Source organism: Alternaria novae-zelandiae (genome assembly GCF_023758075.1).
Source record: "Alternaria novae-zelandiae strain BMP 2774 chromosome Unknown scaffold_9, whole genome shotgun sequence".
Classification (NCBI taxonomy): domain Eukaryota; kingdom Fungi; phylum Ascomycota; class Dothideomycetes; order Pleosporales; family Pleosporaceae; genus Alternaria; species Alternaria novae-zelandiae.
The window spans coordinates 811473-829142 of NW_026056969.1; the positions used below are offsets into that span (position 1 = coordinate 811473).

At 52.0% G+C, this 17670-nt stretch overlaps 7 protein-coding genes across 7 annotated transcripts; 2 read left to right on the plus strand and 5 right to left on the minus strand.

The window, feature by feature from the left end:
• Positions 1–1471: 1471 nt before the first annotated feature.
• On the minus strand, positions 1472–2412 carry J4E88_005153 (uncharacterized protein; the record flags this gene model as incomplete). Its single annotated transcript, XM_049398793.1, has 3 exons — positions 1472–1489; positions 1566–2347; positions 2409–2412. 3 exons carry the CDS (start codon positions 2410–2412, stop codon positions 1472–1474), a joined length of 804 nt encoding a protein of 267 aa, XP_049255473.1.
• Positions 2413–3091: 679 nt separating this feature from the next.
• On the plus strand, positions 3092–4057 carry J4E88_005154 (uncharacterized protein; the record flags this gene model as incomplete). The annotated part of the gene is made up of 1 exon (XM_049398794.1): positions 3092–4057. One exon carries the CDS (start codon positions 3092–3094, stop codon positions 4055–4057), a length of 966 nt encoding a protein of 321 aa, XP_049255474.1.
• Positions 4058–4179: 122 nt separating this feature from the next.
• Positions 4180–5624, minus strand: J4E88_005155 (uncharacterized protein; the record flags this gene model as incomplete). The annotated part of the gene is made up of 6 exons (XM_049398795.1): positions 4180–4647; positions 4695–5214; positions 5277–5290; positions 5349–5381; positions 5435–5504; positions 5557–5624. 6 exons carry the CDS (start codon positions 5622–5624, stop codon positions 4180–4182), a joined length of 1173 nt encoding a protein of 390 aa, XP_049255475.1.
• Positions 5625–8519: 2895 nt separating this feature from the next.
• On the plus strand, positions 8520–9704 carry J4E88_005156 (uncharacterized protein; the record flags this gene model as incomplete). The annotated part of the gene is made up of 4 exons (XM_049398796.1): positions 8520–8526; positions 8550–8917; positions 8994–9342; positions 9403–9704. 4 exons carry the CDS (start codon positions 8520–8522, stop codon positions 9702–9704), a joined length of 1026 nt encoding a protein of 341 aa, XP_049255476.1.
• Positions 9705–9939: 235 nt separating this feature from the next.
• Positions 9940–14626, minus strand: J4E88_005157 (uncharacterized protein; the record flags this gene model as incomplete). The annotated part of the gene is made up of 8 exons (XM_049398797.1): positions 9940–10259; positions 10321–11164; positions 11656–11819; positions 11912–12269; positions 12327–12946; positions 13346–13579; positions 13631–14000; positions 14063–14626. 8 exons carry the CDS (start codon positions 14624–14626, stop codon positions 9940–9942), a joined length of 3474 nt encoding a protein of 1157 aa, XP_049255477.1.
• A 199-nt stretch (positions 14627–14825) lies between these two features.
• J4E88_005158 (uncharacterized protein) lies at positions 14826–15854 on the minus strand (the record flags this gene model as incomplete). Its single annotated transcript, XM_049398798.1, has 1 exon — positions 14826–15854. One exon carries the CDS (start codon positions 15852–15854, stop codon positions 14826–14828), a length of 1029 nt encoding a protein of 342 aa, XP_049255478.1.
• Positions 15855–16561: 707 nt separating this feature from the next.
• J4E88_005159 (uncharacterized protein) lies at positions 16562–17425 on the minus strand (the record flags this gene model as incomplete). Its single annotated transcript, XM_049398799.1, has 1 exon — positions 16562–17425. One exon carries the CDS (start codon positions 17423–17425, stop codon positions 16562–16564), a length of 864 nt encoding a protein of 287 aa, XP_049255479.1.
• Positions 17426–17670: the final 245 nt, after the last annotated feature.

The window sequence follows — 17670 nt, forward strand, 5'->3', positions numbered from 1 at the left end:
TCGAATATAGGGAGCGCGGGCATATGGGATATGAGTTTCGTCCACCCTCACCTGGGTTAGGAAGGCGAGGTGCAAGTTCGACGGGTATGTGTCGGGATCAATCGAGGGGTGAGGCGCGTGCAAGAGCCGCATGGTCAGTGCCGATGCAGAGTGGACCACATCGCACACCGGTGATTACTCGAGCGCCAAACAATCCACACACACCGCAAAGAGGTGCAATGTTTGTCAGACGACCTCGCCGGGCGAGGCCGCAAAGAAATGCGGAGAATGCGGAGGTCATGGATGATGGAACTGAGGATGAGGATGAGGAAGAGCATGAGGAAGATGAAGAGTATGTTGAAGAAGAGAACCAAGGGGTTGACCATGAAGGTGAAGCTCCGGGGGGTGATTTTGTTCCGCAGTCATGAGTATGAGGATCGCGCTTGTGGAGTGATTTTGTAGTGATGAGGCATCTATATTATCAGCTAGTGCAAGATGTTCGTTGAGCAGGTTACGAATAGATACTGCCAGACTTTGTCCATCTACACGATGTGGAAAGTGCGAAGATTAGAGGCAGTATTTTCCCTATTCGATTTGACAAGTTCGGGTATCCAGCAGTCACCGACGACCGTCGTAGCCGTATGCCGGGATGGGTCTATATCCCTGTGTATTTGCCCGATATCCTGTTCAACATTAAGAGGACGTAGTGCCATCATGGAGTCGCATCCCGGCATGTTGACAAGGTAATCGCCAATCTGTATTGTGTCTGGTCCTATTCCGAACAGCCCTGCATCTGTGAAGAAGCAGGCGCGGCCTTCCTTTGTGTGGACAAATCCCATATCTCTTGCTTCATAGAACAAATTTTCCCAATAAAGCGCTTGTTCCTTGTCCGATGCCCAAGAACGGAGGTGTTCTTCCCAACGCAATTGCGGCTCTTTTTTGAAAGAAGAGGGCTCCGAATCTACAACGTAGTCGTCGATAGGTATCACCTTTAGAGCACAATACAAGATCATTCCATGCTTCGATCCCAGCTCTAAGGTCTTGGCCTTGTGATATTGGGCAAAATATTCAGTCCATCTGTACATAGTCTCAACATCCGTCGCATATGCTTGACTACATGTATCGCGGACACTTTCAATGACGCCACCAAAGCTTGCCTGTATCGCGAGCAGGCTGTTTGTAACGGTGACCAACGACCTCTCTACTAGCGGAACTGGGCATCGCATCTTAAGAGACGACTGAAACAGGCTGTATCGCATGGGCAATCTCCAATCCGGGACCCATGAAGCTGCGAGTCCACCGAAGGACCCAGCGCAGCTCATTATGGCCATTGGAAATCGGATCACTTCGATCCTGCTCAAGCGGTCATATACCTCATTGGCTGACACTTGGTAGTCGACTGGAATTGGTGTCGAACTGAGACTTCGCAGTGCATAGATTCTGTCGCGATCATCTGCACATCTGGTAGTAGAGTACCGCGTCAACAGTGTTGTCATATTTTCGGCTTGAGCTACGATGCGATCCGTTTGGGCATCAGTAGTGTTCTCATCGCAATGAGAAAGTTTGTCAGACTCGGTATATCGTACTGCAGTGAGATTGCTCAAGTGCTGCAGGATTGCCGTAACATGTGGTGTCAATACTTCGTAGGAAAACATAGATTCCAGATGTTTGACAAAGACACGGAATTGCTGCCACTGCATTGTGTCACTACCGGTAATGATGTAGGCTTCGCGGGCATGCATAATCTCTTGGACTACCCAGCGCCTCGTAAACCATCCGGTCGCGAAGAACTGCATCAAGCGAAGTATCTCATTGTTCGCCGGTGTCCATATCCATAGAAGCGTTTTCTCTTTCTCTTGGCCCTCAAAGCTGCGCTGTAGCGCTTGCAGATCGCATCCAGGTTCTCCAGTCCAGATCAGCACACTCGTAGCACATGCGTAGATATTCCCCATCATAGTGACTTGCTTTCCTTTCTCCTCGTCGTCCGCTTGGTTGATGCATATAGCGTCAATCCACAGGGTTCGGGCAGTACATCCTGGGGTAATACCGTCCCTCAGGTACCTCAGGATCTGGATAACATTGTGACGGACACGCAAGCGAGAGTTCGCCCCAACGAAGATGTACGCCGAATCTTCATCTGAGCCCCAAGCATACGATAAAGCCTCGTAGCTGGCTGGGTCTTGGGTTTTGGAGGCATCATAAGCCCGTTCGACGATGTCCACGCGTATAGGATCTTCGAAGTGCGCCGCTGGGTACAGCTGTATGAAACGCGTGTTGCCATCGTTCGCGAGTGGTTGGTACTGGTAATCCTGAACAGCCGTCATGTCGCAGGCTCTGCGTCGTTGTCGAGGCAATGCTGTCGCGATTGCTGGAGAGAATCAGGCTGGCCTGAGACTTTCGTCCCCTGGTGGAGGGGCTGTGCAAGACACTCATGATTGGCGAACGCCTGCAGCTGGACTGCTGTCTTTAGGCGGCCACACTTATGCGGCGTGGCATTCGTCCGCGCAAGACTCCAGCAAGATGACGGAGACGAAACGAGTATTGCGCAACATTTGACTTGGTTGGGTAAATACGTACGACGAGAAGTCGGGAAGACGTCCGTCACCCCTTCTTTTGACGCGTCTTTCCATGCGCGGAGATCGCTGACCGCGGATGTGGAGATGGGCGTCCGGGCGCTAACCACCGCGCTAACCGAATATGAAGATGACATCACCACACACTTCGGTGCTCGCGCTTTAACGCCTATCCAGCTCGGACGGATCATGTCAGCGATCGGACTTCGGTGCATACTTAGCTTGCCTTGTATGGATCTGGGGGCCTGAACAAGGCTCCATCAGTGTTGCCAGTCGACGTTGTGTGTGTTGGCTCATCGAGCTACACTGGTTGCAGTATAGGAGCACCTCCTTGTCTATGCATGGGCGGAATTAGAAGGTTACGACCGAATACCGACCGTATGCCTCCCAACATTGATCTTTCCTAACGTATCTCAAGAGGTATATAGAAGGAAGTCACTCCCAAGTATCGAGGTCATTATTAGAAACAACTTGACACGCTTCTGTGTTCCTCACTCTACCAATAACCACAGAACCCCTTCGTCCTCACACTTGTCAATATGGCATTGCTATCCAAACTCAAGAACATCGCCGTAGTCGGTGCCAATGGCAACGTCGGTTCATACATCACCTCCGCTCTCCTTGCGAAGGACCATTTCAACGTCACCGCCGTCACGCGTACAGAGTCCAAGGCCACCTTCCCATCTGGTGTTAACGTCGCACGCATCGACTACGATAGCCCAGATACCATAGTCAAAGCCCTGACCGGTCAAGATGCACTAGTCATCACAATGAGCGTCTTCGGTGGTAATGCGCAGGAGAAGCTCATCCGTGGCGCAGCTCAAGCCGGCGTACCATGGATTCTACCAAACGAATTCGGCATGTACAACACGGAGGAGATCCAAAACGAAACCATCGGGCCTGGCAAGACGATCGCTCGCAAGCTCATCGAGTCGCTCGGAGTTTCTTCTTGGATAGGTGTGACCTCTGGCTTCTGGTATGAGTACTCTCTCAGCGGCGCTTACTTCGGCATCGATATTCCGAAACGAGAGGTCGTGTACTTTGACGATGGGAAGCAGCGGCTGAACACTGCCACATGGCCCCAGACCGGGCTGGCTGTGGCGAACTTGCTATCTTTGCCAGTATCGGCATCTGATGGCAACGGGCCGACACTGGAGCAGTACCGCAACCGGATGACTTTCGTATCGTCGTTCGCCCTCAACCAGCGCGAGATGTTCGAGGCGGTACAGAAAGTGACCGGCACTACCGAGAAAGATTGGAAGATCACTTCGGAGCCATTGAAGCAGCGCTTGGCCACTGCCAGGGAGAAGATGATGATGGGCGATCGCATGTCTTTTGCGACAGCTTTGTACACGAGGTACTTCATCGATGAGGCAGGTTTGTTCGAGAGGGATCATAAGCTAAACAACGATGAATTGGGACTCCCAAAGGAGGACCTCATTGAGGCTACGAAGCGGGCTGTGGATCTGGCGAATACCGACTTCCACAAGAAGATGTACTCATAAGTAGTTATAGATTTAGGAGCGCCACGCTAATACACTTCCGAACCTCGCCTATACCGTTTAGAGATATGTCGTTTGTGAGGCCTTGAGGTTCTCCGTCTATTTTCTTACTACCACGATTCGCATCAATCGAACACAATAGCAGCCTTAACAACCTCTTGTTTCCTCACCGCGTCCAGACACTCCTCCCATTGCTCGATTCGATACGTCTTGTTCGCAATGCCGCCCAACTTCAATCTCCCAGCATTCACATACTCCAAGACATGCGGTATATGGCTCATACTGCAGAAGCTAGCCAGAATCGTGATCTCTTTTTCCCAGATCCGGAAGGGCGACCATGCAATTTTCACACTTTCGTCGTATACGCCGTAAACCACCAGCTTACCGCCTTTACGCACGTACTCGATGGACCTTTCCAGAACTGTCGGTGCGCCTGTGGCTTCCACGACAATATCGAAACCGTAGGGATTGTCAGTCGAGAGCGCAGCCATGTCGTCTCCGGGGTTATCGTCGGATATGGTAATGTAGGAGTTGGCAATGTTGAGTTCGCGCGCGAGATCGAGTTTCGGGCCGGCTTTTGAGGCGATGGTTAACTAGGTCGCGTTAGTAGTTACGCGTAACCTTTGGATGTGCTGCATACATGAGCAGCGCCATTCATCTTGATCAACTGAGCCAGCAATATGCCAGTCGGCCCGCATCCGAAAAGCAGTACTCTGCTTCCGACCTCCATCTGCATTCTCTCAATACCATGCGCTGCGCATGCGGCGGGTTCGAGCAAGACGGCCTCTAGATCCGGAAGGTTACCAATAGGGAAGACCATACGAGCTGGGTATCTGCAGTACTCTGCGAAACCACCCGGAACATTACCGCCATATCCGATGACATTTTCACAGAGTTGGGTCTTTCTGCGCGTGCAGTAGTAACAATTCAGACATGGCTGTAAGGCATCGGCTGCTACGCGGTCACCAACCGCGACGTTATTGACCTTCTTGCCGATAGCGGCGACGGTGCCTGCTGCCTCATGGCCTGGGAAGGTGAGTGAGGTGTGGGGAGAAGTGAACGATCGCTCGTACCGGGTATCAAAGGATACTTCAAGAAAGTCAGCTTTGTTCAATACTTGATTTCCTGATGATCTCACCTTTGCCAGAAACTCGCCTTTGCTGCAGTTGTGAACATGCCGAGTCAGTGCCTGCGTCGCAAGCTTTTCGCATCCGAAGCTTACTGGTAATGCAAATCCTTCAAGGTGGTCAGTATGATGCATGCCCCAAAGTCTTTCTCCTCTTCTTCTACTTACTGTTCCGCATACACCGCAGGCTGAGATATTGACCTTTCGTGTGTTAGTGCAGCAAATACCGCGGGGTGATGAATAGTGTGTTGTACAAGAACATCATCATCACCGATTGTCGGAACATCGATGGTCTCGACTGCAAATTTCTCGGGGCCAGAGTATCTTGAGTATCTTAGCAATGAGATGTCGTATGTTTCGCGCCGAGCATGCCTACTGTAATGCTTTCATCTTGGCAGGCACATCGAAGCGTTGACGCTTGCTCGGTTCTGCATGGCCGTTCATGATGGAAATATGTCAGAAGATGGATTCCGTTCACTACTCTGAAAGGACATCGTAATCTGTCACTGCTTATAAGCAATTCCAATTGCTTGTTGAGTCGTCTCGACGCGAGCGCTGGCTAGACGCGTGTGTGTACACGGCAATGCGGGGTTCGGCAAACCTTCCCCAGAAGTCCGCACCACGGACTACTGCATCGGGAAAAGTTAAGAACTACCACACGTTGTGCGTGCCCGGGCATCCGACTGTGATCGTGAGAATCGCATCTTTATCTGATTCATGTTGCCATGGTAATTACGAGTTGGCAAAAGTCAATATTGAAGGCGACGGTACTACGAACCAAGCCCCATGCCAACTCTCCCACCGTCGTGTCTACTGGCTTGTGGGGCTGGAGCAGTGCGCTCGCAAGAGGCTCATGAATGATTTAGATGCAGTCACAATTAGGAAGCAGGAAAGCTGGTTTTCATCAGAGCGCAGTCTCATTCAATGGAAAAGAAGGCGAGCATACCTAGGTACCTTCCACATCTTCATGATGGCGCGCGGACGCTAAGTTCGCTTGGTGACAGTCGTGATCTTTCGCTGCCAGCATGTTTGTTTGTTCATCGAACAGCCGGTGGATTGAACACTCAAGCACCGGAGAGAAAGGGATTAGTACTCATTCAAAGCACATGCAATGGTATCTTGATTGGAGGCGCCAATGGCCGGACTCGACATTTCCACTGCACTGGAAGACCGCTGTGAAAACACACCACAATCGAGAGACCTACCGGCCTTGCGAAGTAATGCTGACTTGGCATGGGGCTTCTGGAATCGATTACCGCACAATACTCCAATCACGGCTTTCTGGGGTCTGAGTGCCGACAGTAAGCAGATATTGGGAATTCTGAACCTCGCCATCAACACCCATAGACCGCGATCGGGGCATACAAAAGTGGACAGTATCCAGGAATGGCCAGGAATTGACTTCGACATCACCTCTGTCGAAGCCGTCACTATCTTAGATAGGTCCAGTGCTTCGGCATGACAGCTGGTGCTATACCCCTGTTATTGATGGGGAAAGCTGTAGGTATATAGCGCTGACAGACTACACTGCAGGTTCTCCGAACGGTATAGCAGCCGGCTTCTTCCTTGCCCAGCACTAACAGCAACTAAGAGGCAACAAGATGATCTCCAAGATCACGGTCTTCAAAGCGCGTCATCCCGTTACGGATGACGAGTATCCGACTCTGATCTTTTGGGTGAAAGATGCACCCAATCTTTATGGAGAGGTCGATGGCGCGCAATTGGCGAACGTCTCGAATGTGGATGCGATCGACGTTGTTGAAGAAGTGGAGGAGACGAAGGTACTGGGAAGAAGCGTGGATGGACGGAGTGTGCTTAGAGAGCATGTTATTCGTGTATGACTGTAAATGTAAGCGGTGTCAGAGCAAAAGACCAACAGCGTAGAGACGCGAAGCGGAGATGAAGCGGAGAAAGGGTCGACGAAGGGTAGGATAGGCTGTAGTCAAAGGCTGTTCGCCTGCACGTGTAGGTGATAGACAGGTACAGAATGGAATATATCTCGACAGGATACTGTGCACATAAATTAAATGCCAATGAGTGTATGGAAGCCGTTGACAGTGTCGACGCGCGCTGCAGTGACCGCTCGGCTTACCTGCCCCAAAATCTTCCGCTGACTAATCTGACATCCCGCCTCAGGCTAGACCGAACGACGCGTCGACGCGTCCAGCTTCACCATACACACCCACCACAACGGTCGTGGAATGCGCCGCTCCTTACATGATTTAATGGCTGCTTCTGCCTCAGTACAGTCATCGCAGCTACATTGTCATGCTCCAACGCCACGAGCTTCGATCATCGCTAAACTGTATCAATTCAGGCGCGTCTATCAACACCGTGTACCATTGCACCAGAGAGGAGCTCAGCACCCGCCATCAATCTCTCCGTCACCATGCCGAGGGTAATTGATGGCTCATCTTCGCAATGAACGACAGTTTGAACGGCGCGTCTCAATTGTTGATGTATCACAGTCCAGCTTATGCAGGTAGTGATGGCACGCACCTTCTATCGCATCTACAGCAAACGCCCGCACAATAATACCGCAAAGAACTACTGATCCGTTTCAACCAAATTCTATCGATTAGCATGGCCGCAAGAACAAAGCTCCAAGCGATATGGTTCAGCGGACAAAGATAAGACAACCACAGCTTATGGAACGAAGGCCAGGAAGGCTTGCAGCTATGACCACTTGGCTTCATGCTATTCACATTACCCAGACTGTTCTCCGACTCACGGCGACGGGCAGCATGAGTGCACACGTGGGAGAAGCGGTGGAAACACCCGTCGTGGGTTTTAGGTTCCGAAGGTCGAGGGTCCAAGGCCAGTGTCATTGCTGAGCAGGTAACGCCTTCACTGTATCTCGGTGGCGGTGATATTTTGTACTGTTGAGTGAAACGGAATGACAGTAGAGTCGCTTGCAACTAAACCTTTTTCGTAGTACGCTTAGAACGCAGTGTGGGTCGGGCCCCCAGCTCTACACCTTCGACTGCTCGTGCACCTTAGGCAAAGATTATATCCAGGCTGCTCACCCTTCACCTCCCCACCTCCCGCCTGAACTACTTGTTCTTCTACTCCTCCGCTTTCGCGTACCCGTCCGTCGCTCAGCCTCAACTAGTCAAACACTACCGCGCTCTTCCTTTTCCGTCGCGATGAAGGCACTCAATTTCCTGTCATGGACGGGATTAGTCGCTCTGGTCGCAAGTGAGCGTCTCAGCCCGCCACGTGGGCCTCTCTTGAATATCTCAGCCCTTCACGTTTCCAGGAGGAACGTCATTCCAATCGACTTTGCTGGCTATAACCCTGCGGACCCCGGCTTCGTCATCCATGCCTCAGCAATCAGCGATGAAGAGTATGAAAAGGCGGTATGTCGAGGCCAGAAACTCTTCCTCGCAATGACCAGAGACGGCAATCAAGGCACACGTTACATCGATCCCCTCAGCAGCAAATGGGACGGCAATTTAGAGAAAGAGGGATTAGCGTGGGCCTGGGATCTATGGGAGGACGAGGACTCTTGGTGCGCCTTCGGCTTCCATGGGATGACGACTTCTTTCAAAGCCCTCGACATAAGCGATAAGTCGCTCAGCGAAGGAGGAGATAATCAGTGTTTCGGCGCTTTCCACTACAACAGTCCGGCCGTTCTCTTTGATCCAAAAGATCCTTTCTACCTGGATGACCCCCAAGGTCGGATGTTGCCAATCGATAAACAATACTATCTTGATCCATCGGGCAAGAGGCAGCGGGTAAGTTGGGTTTGCGCATCAACCTGCTAAGCCGGATATCATAGCAAATTTTCGGGGTGACTGACACAGAGCCTAGTGCACAGCTTCCACGTACACGTTCGGTGTCAATCCCACGGCGGGCGCACTCTTCTTCGTCTCGCGCAGTAGTCCCTTCGAAACCGCAAAGATGCTCTGGAAATACGCCCCAAAAGCCTCTGAGCTACCCGAACTGCGCGCCAGCTCTGACTTCGCATGGGGCCTCTGGAATAAGATACGCGGAAAGGACAACCTCGGTGACATTCGCAAGATATTCAGCTTGTACATCGCAAACGAAGAGACTCAATCTATCATCGATAGAGCGCTCGCCAAACAGAACATCAAAGAGCCGAAAAAGTGGCCAGGAACTGAGATTGATCCAAAGTCGGAGGAAGGACTAGCGATTATCGGTGAGTGTCTCCCGTCAACATCTCGTTCTACCTTCAATTACTAACAAGATCGCTCAACAGGTTCCGCAAACGGTCGAGCCGCAGGTTATTTCCTTGCGCAACACAAGCGCCAATTGGGCAAGGACAAGTACATCTCCAAGATCAACGTCTTCCTGACCGATAAGGAAGACCGCCCGATGAGAAACATTCTCTTTTACGTCGATAATGTGCCTTCGCCGCCGCCGGAGATGGCGGAGCCTGAAGATAAGGACAAGGGCAAGGATAAGGGCACTGGATTGGTGGAGTCGAATCTTGTTGATGGGGATGGGGATGGGACAAGTCTTATAAGACGACACGTGGTCTTTGCAGGCCGCTCAGACTAGGTACGTAGAAGCCGGCCTTCGATGCTGCGCCTTGAGCAGATGGCTTCGTGTACAAGAAGGAAACGATTAGATGGTTAGACAACATCGGTTCGGTTCGAGAGCATGCAATCATTAGCACAAAGCGAACGCTATTAAAAGCACTCAATGTATGCGTACATTCCAGAAACGATGATATGTGCAAGGAAACATTATCAAGCTTTTGCCTTCTCCAATCTAACTATCCCTCCACTCTCTATCACGACTTTGCAAACACTTTATGACTCCTCACAATGCTCTTCCCGTCTTCAGACCGCGCTACCACTCGGTCCTCGTCCTCATCGATAGCAATAGGCTCATCCAGCGCAACATCTCGCATCTGAATCTCCTGCGGAGGAGGCGGCGGCGGGTACGGCGCCGGCTTAACAACGAAGCACATATACGGCAACGCCGGTACACCCATGAAAGGGCTTCCCGGTGCGCCCTGGAAGACATGTATAGCCGAAACGTATCTGTTGTGACCAAACTGGGGTTTATGTTGTCCGAGCAGGTAGCCTGCCGCGATGCCGTTCGGCGATCCTAGAAGTCATACATCAGCACTGTGTAACATTCTGCAAGCAAGAGGCCGTGTGGAACCTACCCAACAAAGCCCAGTATTCCGTAGCCATTCCAGCTTCGAATACCTCTCCCGGCCAAGGTCGTACTTCCCGGCCTTCCAAAGCGCGCGCGATGATGGCGCGTGTCTCTTCGTTGGTGATCCGGTGGGAGAAGATGTAGTTGATGTTGGCGAGGTTACCGGCGCTCATCCTTTCCCATAGACCCCAGGCAATGTCTGAACTCGAAGCTAGAGCGGGTAGCTGGTCTTTTGGAGCTTGGGCGACGTTCCATAATTGTTTGGCCGCGGATTGGGCTGACCGGCGATTGATCATGTGGATGACACCGTCTTGCGCGTTGATACCAATGGTGTGAAATGCGCCTGTGATTCTGTAGGTTCTGCCGTTGACGACGTACTGCTGTTGGTTTCTGGCTGGCAGCTGGCCGTTTGGCAACCGCTGAACGGCGGCACTGTCTCTGTGGACGTAGGAGAAACATTTGTTCGGTCCGCCATCCGGAGCGCTCCTCGCGCTGATTCCAAGAGCCTTCAGCGCCGTTTCGAACATTGGCTTCATGGTGAAGTCGCATTCGTCTTTGATGTCCCTGTTTTCGCTGTTGTCTAGGTAGCCCCACAGCGCAAGCTCGTTGACGAGTGTTCCAGTCCATGGGCTGTTCAGCGGACTACCGAACTGCTGCGCTTCCTGTGGATTGAGCGTGTCCATTAGCTGGAGCTTCTGGCCTCGGCAACCGGCAGTCACCCAGAGGTTGTCATTTGCTGGCGCGATGGGTGCTCTTTTGAGTAGGCTATGGCCGTCTTCAGTGACCAGGCTAGAGAGATCAAGTGACGTCTCGTTGACGGAGGGTAGTAGAGCCTCACTCGCGGCGAGGCTCTGAAACGCGGCGAGACATGAAAGTAGGTGGACTTTCATGTTGCAGATCAGTGTGAGGTGGTAGGCGCTCGGTGAGAGAGTACATCAGAGATGTAAGCGGGTCTATGGAGTAAAGGGCGTTAGTTCCAGTGACACTACGCGTACGTACCCGGAATGACGCAAGTGACACTCGGAGTGTTTGCAATATGAGTGAAACATCATTAAAGGTAAGCAGCAAGAGTCAGAAGCGTTAGGTTGGCTAGTCTGGAAGTGAAAGACACGGTTATCAATCAATCCGAAGCGGTAATTGAATGAGCCTCTCGTGTATGCTAAGCTGGTGGATCTATGAGCCGGTGTATTGTGGCCCAAGTCTTATGCGTTTGATCGTATTTTCACAGTTTCGCCCGAATCACATGCTCTCTGATGACGTTCTTCTCACCGTTACCTCTTCTAACCACTTCAAACCCATTTCCTTCTGGCGGCAATAAGTTCTCTATTGGTTCCTCTGGTACTGTTGGCGGCGGAGATGGCGCCCAATTGACGCGGAAGAAAAGGTGAGGCAGTGTCGAGTACTCGTAGGGGCGGAATATGTGAATAGACTCAACATATCTATTGCCGCCAATCTTTGCCTTGTGTTGCGCCAGCAGATATCCTACAGCTCTACCATTGGGTGATCCTAGATTCGCATTGGTCGTTAGTGACTTCCCAAACCCGAAGCATAAGATGCTTTGCATCACGAGTGTGGAAGAATAGAGAATTTCAACGTACCCAGAAGAGCCAGATAATGTACGGAGTGGACGTCAACCACAGTTCCTGGCCATAGCTGTACCGTTTCGAGATGCTTGTCCACCAATACCCTATCGATAACTCTCCGCGTTTGGTCGTTGGTGATCAACATGGAGACGACGCCATTGATATTCCCCAGGTTTTCACCACTTACTCGGTTCCAGAATCCCCAGGCTACGTCTGAGCTCGTACGTAGAGCCGGCAACTCATTTGGTGGAATGGGAACCTGATCCTTTACCTTCCAGAGTCTGCGGGCTTGATGCTCAGCGGACCCTCTGCGAAGGAAGAAAATTATACCAGCAGCTTGATTGATGACGACGGTGGAATAAGCGTCCGTGACCTAGAAGCACAAAGTCATTAGTTGAGGCCAGTGAAAGGAGTCGACGCATGAGCTTACCCTGTACCTCACACCATCGACAATATACCACTGTTTGTCCTTGGGTGGCAAGATTCCATTTACTCTTTCCACGACAGCGCTGTCACGATGTTCGTAAGAGAAACAGTAGTTTGGCCCGCCGTGAAGATTGTTTACTTTGGAAAGTCCCAGGGCGTCTAGCATTGGCTGGAGAACGCCGATCTCGCAGTCGTCATCAGGATCACTAGTTCCTTCCTTGTAACCCCAAGTGAGAAGTTCGTTCCTGAGGTCGCCATCCCAGGGAACTGTCAAGGGATTGACAAACCGGGCGGCTTGCGGTGGGTCCTGGGTACACGCAAACATGAGTTTGGCGCCCCGACATTTCGATGCATGCCAAAGTGCTTCAGTAGCAGGAACTGGAGTCCCAAGCCGTACGTCATCGTCGTCAGTATCGCTATCGTCGCTGTCGTCACTATCGTCGTCGTCATCGTCGTCATCGTCGCTATCGTCGGGGTCGCCTGCTACGTGCACAGTGAGGTTCTGAGATCCGAAAGTGACGGAAGTGACGTTGGTAAGATTGCGCAGGGCCTCAGTCGCGCCGAGGGCAACAAGACCCACGATGCAGAAGATCTGCGTGAACTTCATCTTTTCGACTCGCGGTGCTGCGGGTAAATTTGCGTGCGGGGTAACGACAGGAGGAAGGAGAGAAGGTAGACACTGGAGCCTTCACCGGACAAGCGGGCGGCGCTTGCGACACAAAGTGAAGGTGAGGGAAGGTGGCGGAGGGGATTCGAGGCAAGAGCAACACAGAGCTGAGATAAAAAACTGCCGGGAAAGAGAAAGCACGTTCGATCTAACATGCCGCACTACTGTACCTCAATCGCTGGTCAACCAACCTGTACACTCATATGCTGGCCCATCGCAATAGCTTCGAGTTCTAAAATCTTGACAAACGCACTCCTCCTCTTGCGACACGCTACCTTCTCCCCATCAAAGCTTCGCCCAAACAACATGTTCTCTAACCAAATTCTTCCCATCCCTACTCCTCCTCACTACCTTACCCTCTCGAACCGCCGCGCTACCCTTCTCCGCCGGTTTCTCCGGCGCACCAGGAGTGTCTTCCACATCCGGCATCGGTGTTGTATTCTTGTCAACGTGAAAAATGAGATTAGGCTCATCATCAAACTCATCGCCATCGTTTCTAAATATCGTGATCTTGTAGATGAAATTTGCGCCACCGAGCTGCCTTTTGTGTTGTAGAAGAAAGTAGCCAGCGCCGAGTCCATTGGGCGAGCCTAGAGAGTGTCAGAGAGAGCGGGATGCGATGTGCAGGAGAATTGACGTACCAATAAGCGCAAGAGCAGCTTCAGCCTCAGCGTCATTATCTGACCCAACAACAATCTCCGTTCCCGGCCATCTCTTCAGCTCTGTTTCTCCCACCGCCTCCAAAGCCTTCGGTATGATCGTCTCAGCCGTTTGCGTATTAACAATCTGGAGAGCCATGATCATTTTGATCATTGGTTCTCCTGGAACCCTGTTCCAGAGCGCCCAAGCTAAGTCAGAGCTCGAGCGGATCTTGGGCAAATCGGCTTTATCGACTTGTTCCGGTCTCAAATTCCAGAGATCTGCGGCTCCTTGCTCAGGTGACATTCGGTTGAGGAAGTAGAGAATACCGTCGTTGCGGTTTATGCCTACGGTGCTGTAGGCGTCGGTGACCTGTTGCGTTATTAGACGTTGGCCTGGTGAACATCACGTTGATGAAGGTGTAGGTTACTGACCCTGTACGTCTTCCCATCTGCCTCGTAACGCTGACTGGACAAATAAGGCATCTTGCCATTTTTGTCTCGAATGACCGTAGGCCCATTGCTATGCTGTAATCTGAAGCAATGATTCGGTCCACCCTTCCCCGCCGGTCGCGTGTCAACACCGAGAGCGTCGAAAGTGTTCTTCATCTTCAACTTCTCATCGAAGTCACACGAATCGTCGATGTTCGTGTTGTCCTCTTCGTTGTCGAGCCAGCCCCATTTTCTCAGTTCAGGCTTTAGATCGCCGTCCCAAGGACTTTGTGTGTAAGGCCATTGCAGCATCGTGTTGCTTTCTTCTTCGTCGAGGGACATGGCTCGGACAAGGGCGGCGCCGCGACAATAAGCCTTGTGCCATATGGAGTCATGGTCTGGGGGTGGCGGTGTGTCGACAGCAAGTTGGGGATCTGCGGCCGCAATCGAGACTTTGGAGCTTGAGTTGATGGCAGTGAAATCTTCATGTAGCTCTTGTCCAGATACGACTCCACTTGTAGCCGAAGTAACAAGACTAATGAGACAACCGTAGGATAGCAGCTTCATCTCAAGAAAGTGTAGTAGTAACAGTTTGGAATAACAAGAACAAGGGGCTTGGACAAAGGCAAGGTCTAGACAGAGAGGAACTCCCGATGGGAATCCGCAATGTCTACCATGACGCAATTCCAGAAGCGTAATTGTCCCATTTAGCGTCTAGGTACGAGTGAAACCAAGGGCGACCGCCTTGTCACCGACATCCAAACGCTCAAGCGCCCCACTTCTTCTTCAGCGCTTCCACCTGAGACGCATTAACGCCCAATACACTTCCATGCCTCAGTTCCTGAGGCCAGGCACTCCTATCACTCGCTGTCCACTGGCCACTCCTTACGTTGGTACTCTCGTAGGGCCTATATCCATCCGCTCCATAAAAGTCCAGCAAGAGATGCGCCTTGCCGGCTACTTGGTTGTCCCAGTAAGGCGCGGGGCCCTCAACGCCAGATGCGATGATGGCGTTAGCACCTGCAGGTCTAGTCCAGGTGCCAAATAGCCCATTAGTCGAGATCTCCGTAAAGACTGTTTTCGCGCTCTCATCCTTCAAGAAGCGCGCGTACGCGTTGTTACCGAGAGCCAGAAACTCCTGGTCGATAATGTTGGTGGGTGATCGGTTGATGTAGTCCTGAGGCGTGCTAAAGGTCTTGAAGTCCTTGGTATATGCGTAGCGGATGCGGATCGACGAAGGTGGACCTGTGTGCTGTGGGTCGGAAGTGGGATAAAACTTGCTCGCCCAATGAACGAAGTATTGGCCTTTGGCTTCGTCGAAGATAGCGCTGGGTGCCCAGACCATTCCTGCAGTCGCATCTTCAACAGTGACTAGGCGTTCGTTGGTCCATGTTACAAGATCGACGGATTCCCAGACGAAGATGCCGCGGGATCCCGTGCGTTGGGATGCATCCCACGTTGTCTTCCCGATGTTCAGATCGGTACCAATGATGTACCACTTCTTTCCAGCTTCGGCTGCTCCGCCAGATATGATTGCAGGGTCGCGGACGCCAAGAGTGCCTTTTGTCGGGTTGATGACCGCTTGGCCTTTGTTCAAAGCAGTCATGGAGTTGGCGTTGTTGCCATTGGAGAGGTAGAAGTATACAGAAGGCTTGTCGCCGAGGAAGAAGACGCCGAGATAGTTTGTAAGAGACGAGTCGGCGCGAGACGCAATAGCATGTCTTGAAAAGTCGAGGGTCTGTGATGGTAAAGCAAGAATGCTGGGAAGCAAACTACACAAAGTGAGGAGACGCATCGTGAAAGGAATACGGTAAGCCTGGATATGACGAGCAGATGAGAAGGCGGAAGGCCACTTATAAAGGCAGTGAAATAAAGTTCCATCCGGCGTTGCCACATAGTTTGTCAAGGATACGACGTCACGAGCGTTGCGCAACGGCTGTCCCTCCTAAGACGGCTAGGTACCCAAGCTTCGGTGAACCCTAGGAGCGTCAGACCGGGAAGGTGACCATTTTTGCGGGGTAACGTAGTCACAAAGTCATTAGAACCTCTTCTGGTAGGTGGGTCTGGGGATAGATTAAGTTGGATATGGGGTGTGGTATTAATCCGGCGCTACCGGTTTCCAAGGCGCTACAAAAGCAGCCTCGGTAGTTCGGCCTAATGCAAATGCCATAACAAGATGGTTCCGTCGACCAGAATAAGAAGGCAGTCGAATGCGCATAGTCCTTTTCCGTGTTCTGGGGCGCAGGAACTATTCGCGACTGTTCGGTAATGAACCTCATGGACTCGTCAAGCTTCGATGCTGGTCCTGCATGAGTCACCTTCACTAGCCATGGCAGACTCACCGCATAGTCACCAACAATACCGTGTTCAACGATCTATACGAGGCCAGCGCAAATATACACCACGTTGTGGCTGATTGTGTGACCTAGGTGGCATCCGGGATGCCATGGGTACGTGTATGCCCTGCTTGCTCTTGTACGCTTGGAATAGCCTTCCAACAGCTCAGTCGTCATCGCTATCATAACCAGCTACGAGCATGGTCGATAATTTCGAGGGTTGTGCGGCGGCTTTGACCTGAGGGGCGGGGGTCGAGGCAGGCGCCTTTTTCTTCAGGCCTAACGCTGCGCTAAAGTCTTTCTTTTCCTTCGGCTTCTTGGTGAAAGTTGTAGCAACAGGTACCTCGATAGGCGCGTCGAACATGTCTTCGTCAATCGTCTCCTCGCCGATGTCAGGCATGCTCCGATTCGCGAATGCTTGTCGTGCAGCCTCTGCGTCTTCTTCCTCCTGCTTCTTGCGTCGTTCGTCGGCAGCATCGGGTTGTACCTCGGTTCCCTTGCCCTCGCGGTCCGCCTTCTCTAGCCTTGCGTTTCTCGACCTAATCTCGTCCAGAGCGTCCGCGATGGCCATCTCGGTTTTGGCATCGATGACCTTTGTCTCGAGTTCTTTCATGGCGTCGCGCTCTGCCTCCTCCCTTTCTATGCGATCCAGGCGTTCCTCTTCAGTCTCCTCATTGAGCTTGGCCTCTCTCCACGGCTCGAAATTTCTCTTCGCGCCGCGCTCGCATTCGTAGTCCATGTTCTTAGGGTCTGTTTTGAAGGTGATCTCGCCGGAGCATCGCGTGCATCGAATGTAGAAGCGGAAGATGGCGATGTTGTAGTACTTTTGGTCGGTCGTCTCCTTGCGCGCGTTGAACTTGCGGCCTTTGTAGATGAACTCGCCGCAGTGGGTGCATTTCATGGAGAAAGGTGCCATGAGGCGGACCGTCATCAGCTTGGGACCAGCATTCTTGGGGCCGCGCTGGCGCGTGATCTTCGAAGGATCGAAATCCGGTGGGTAATACTTGGTGAGCACTTTTCGTTCGGACATGGCGGCGGTTTGTGTGAGGTCTGGCGAGGTTTGGCGCTGATCGGGTGCTTCGAGTTAACGTGTTAAAAGAGAATATAAGCTTTATTCTGCGCAAATGAAGGTCTCGCGCGTGATATGGATGAGGTCGTGTGGCGTGTTGGATGTCAAGTGAGTGGTAGAAATCACGTCTAGGTAACGGCAACCCTAGCGCGGAACTTTTGGCTGACTAAGGCCGCCCGCTGCTGCAGGCACCCCGCAAACATGTG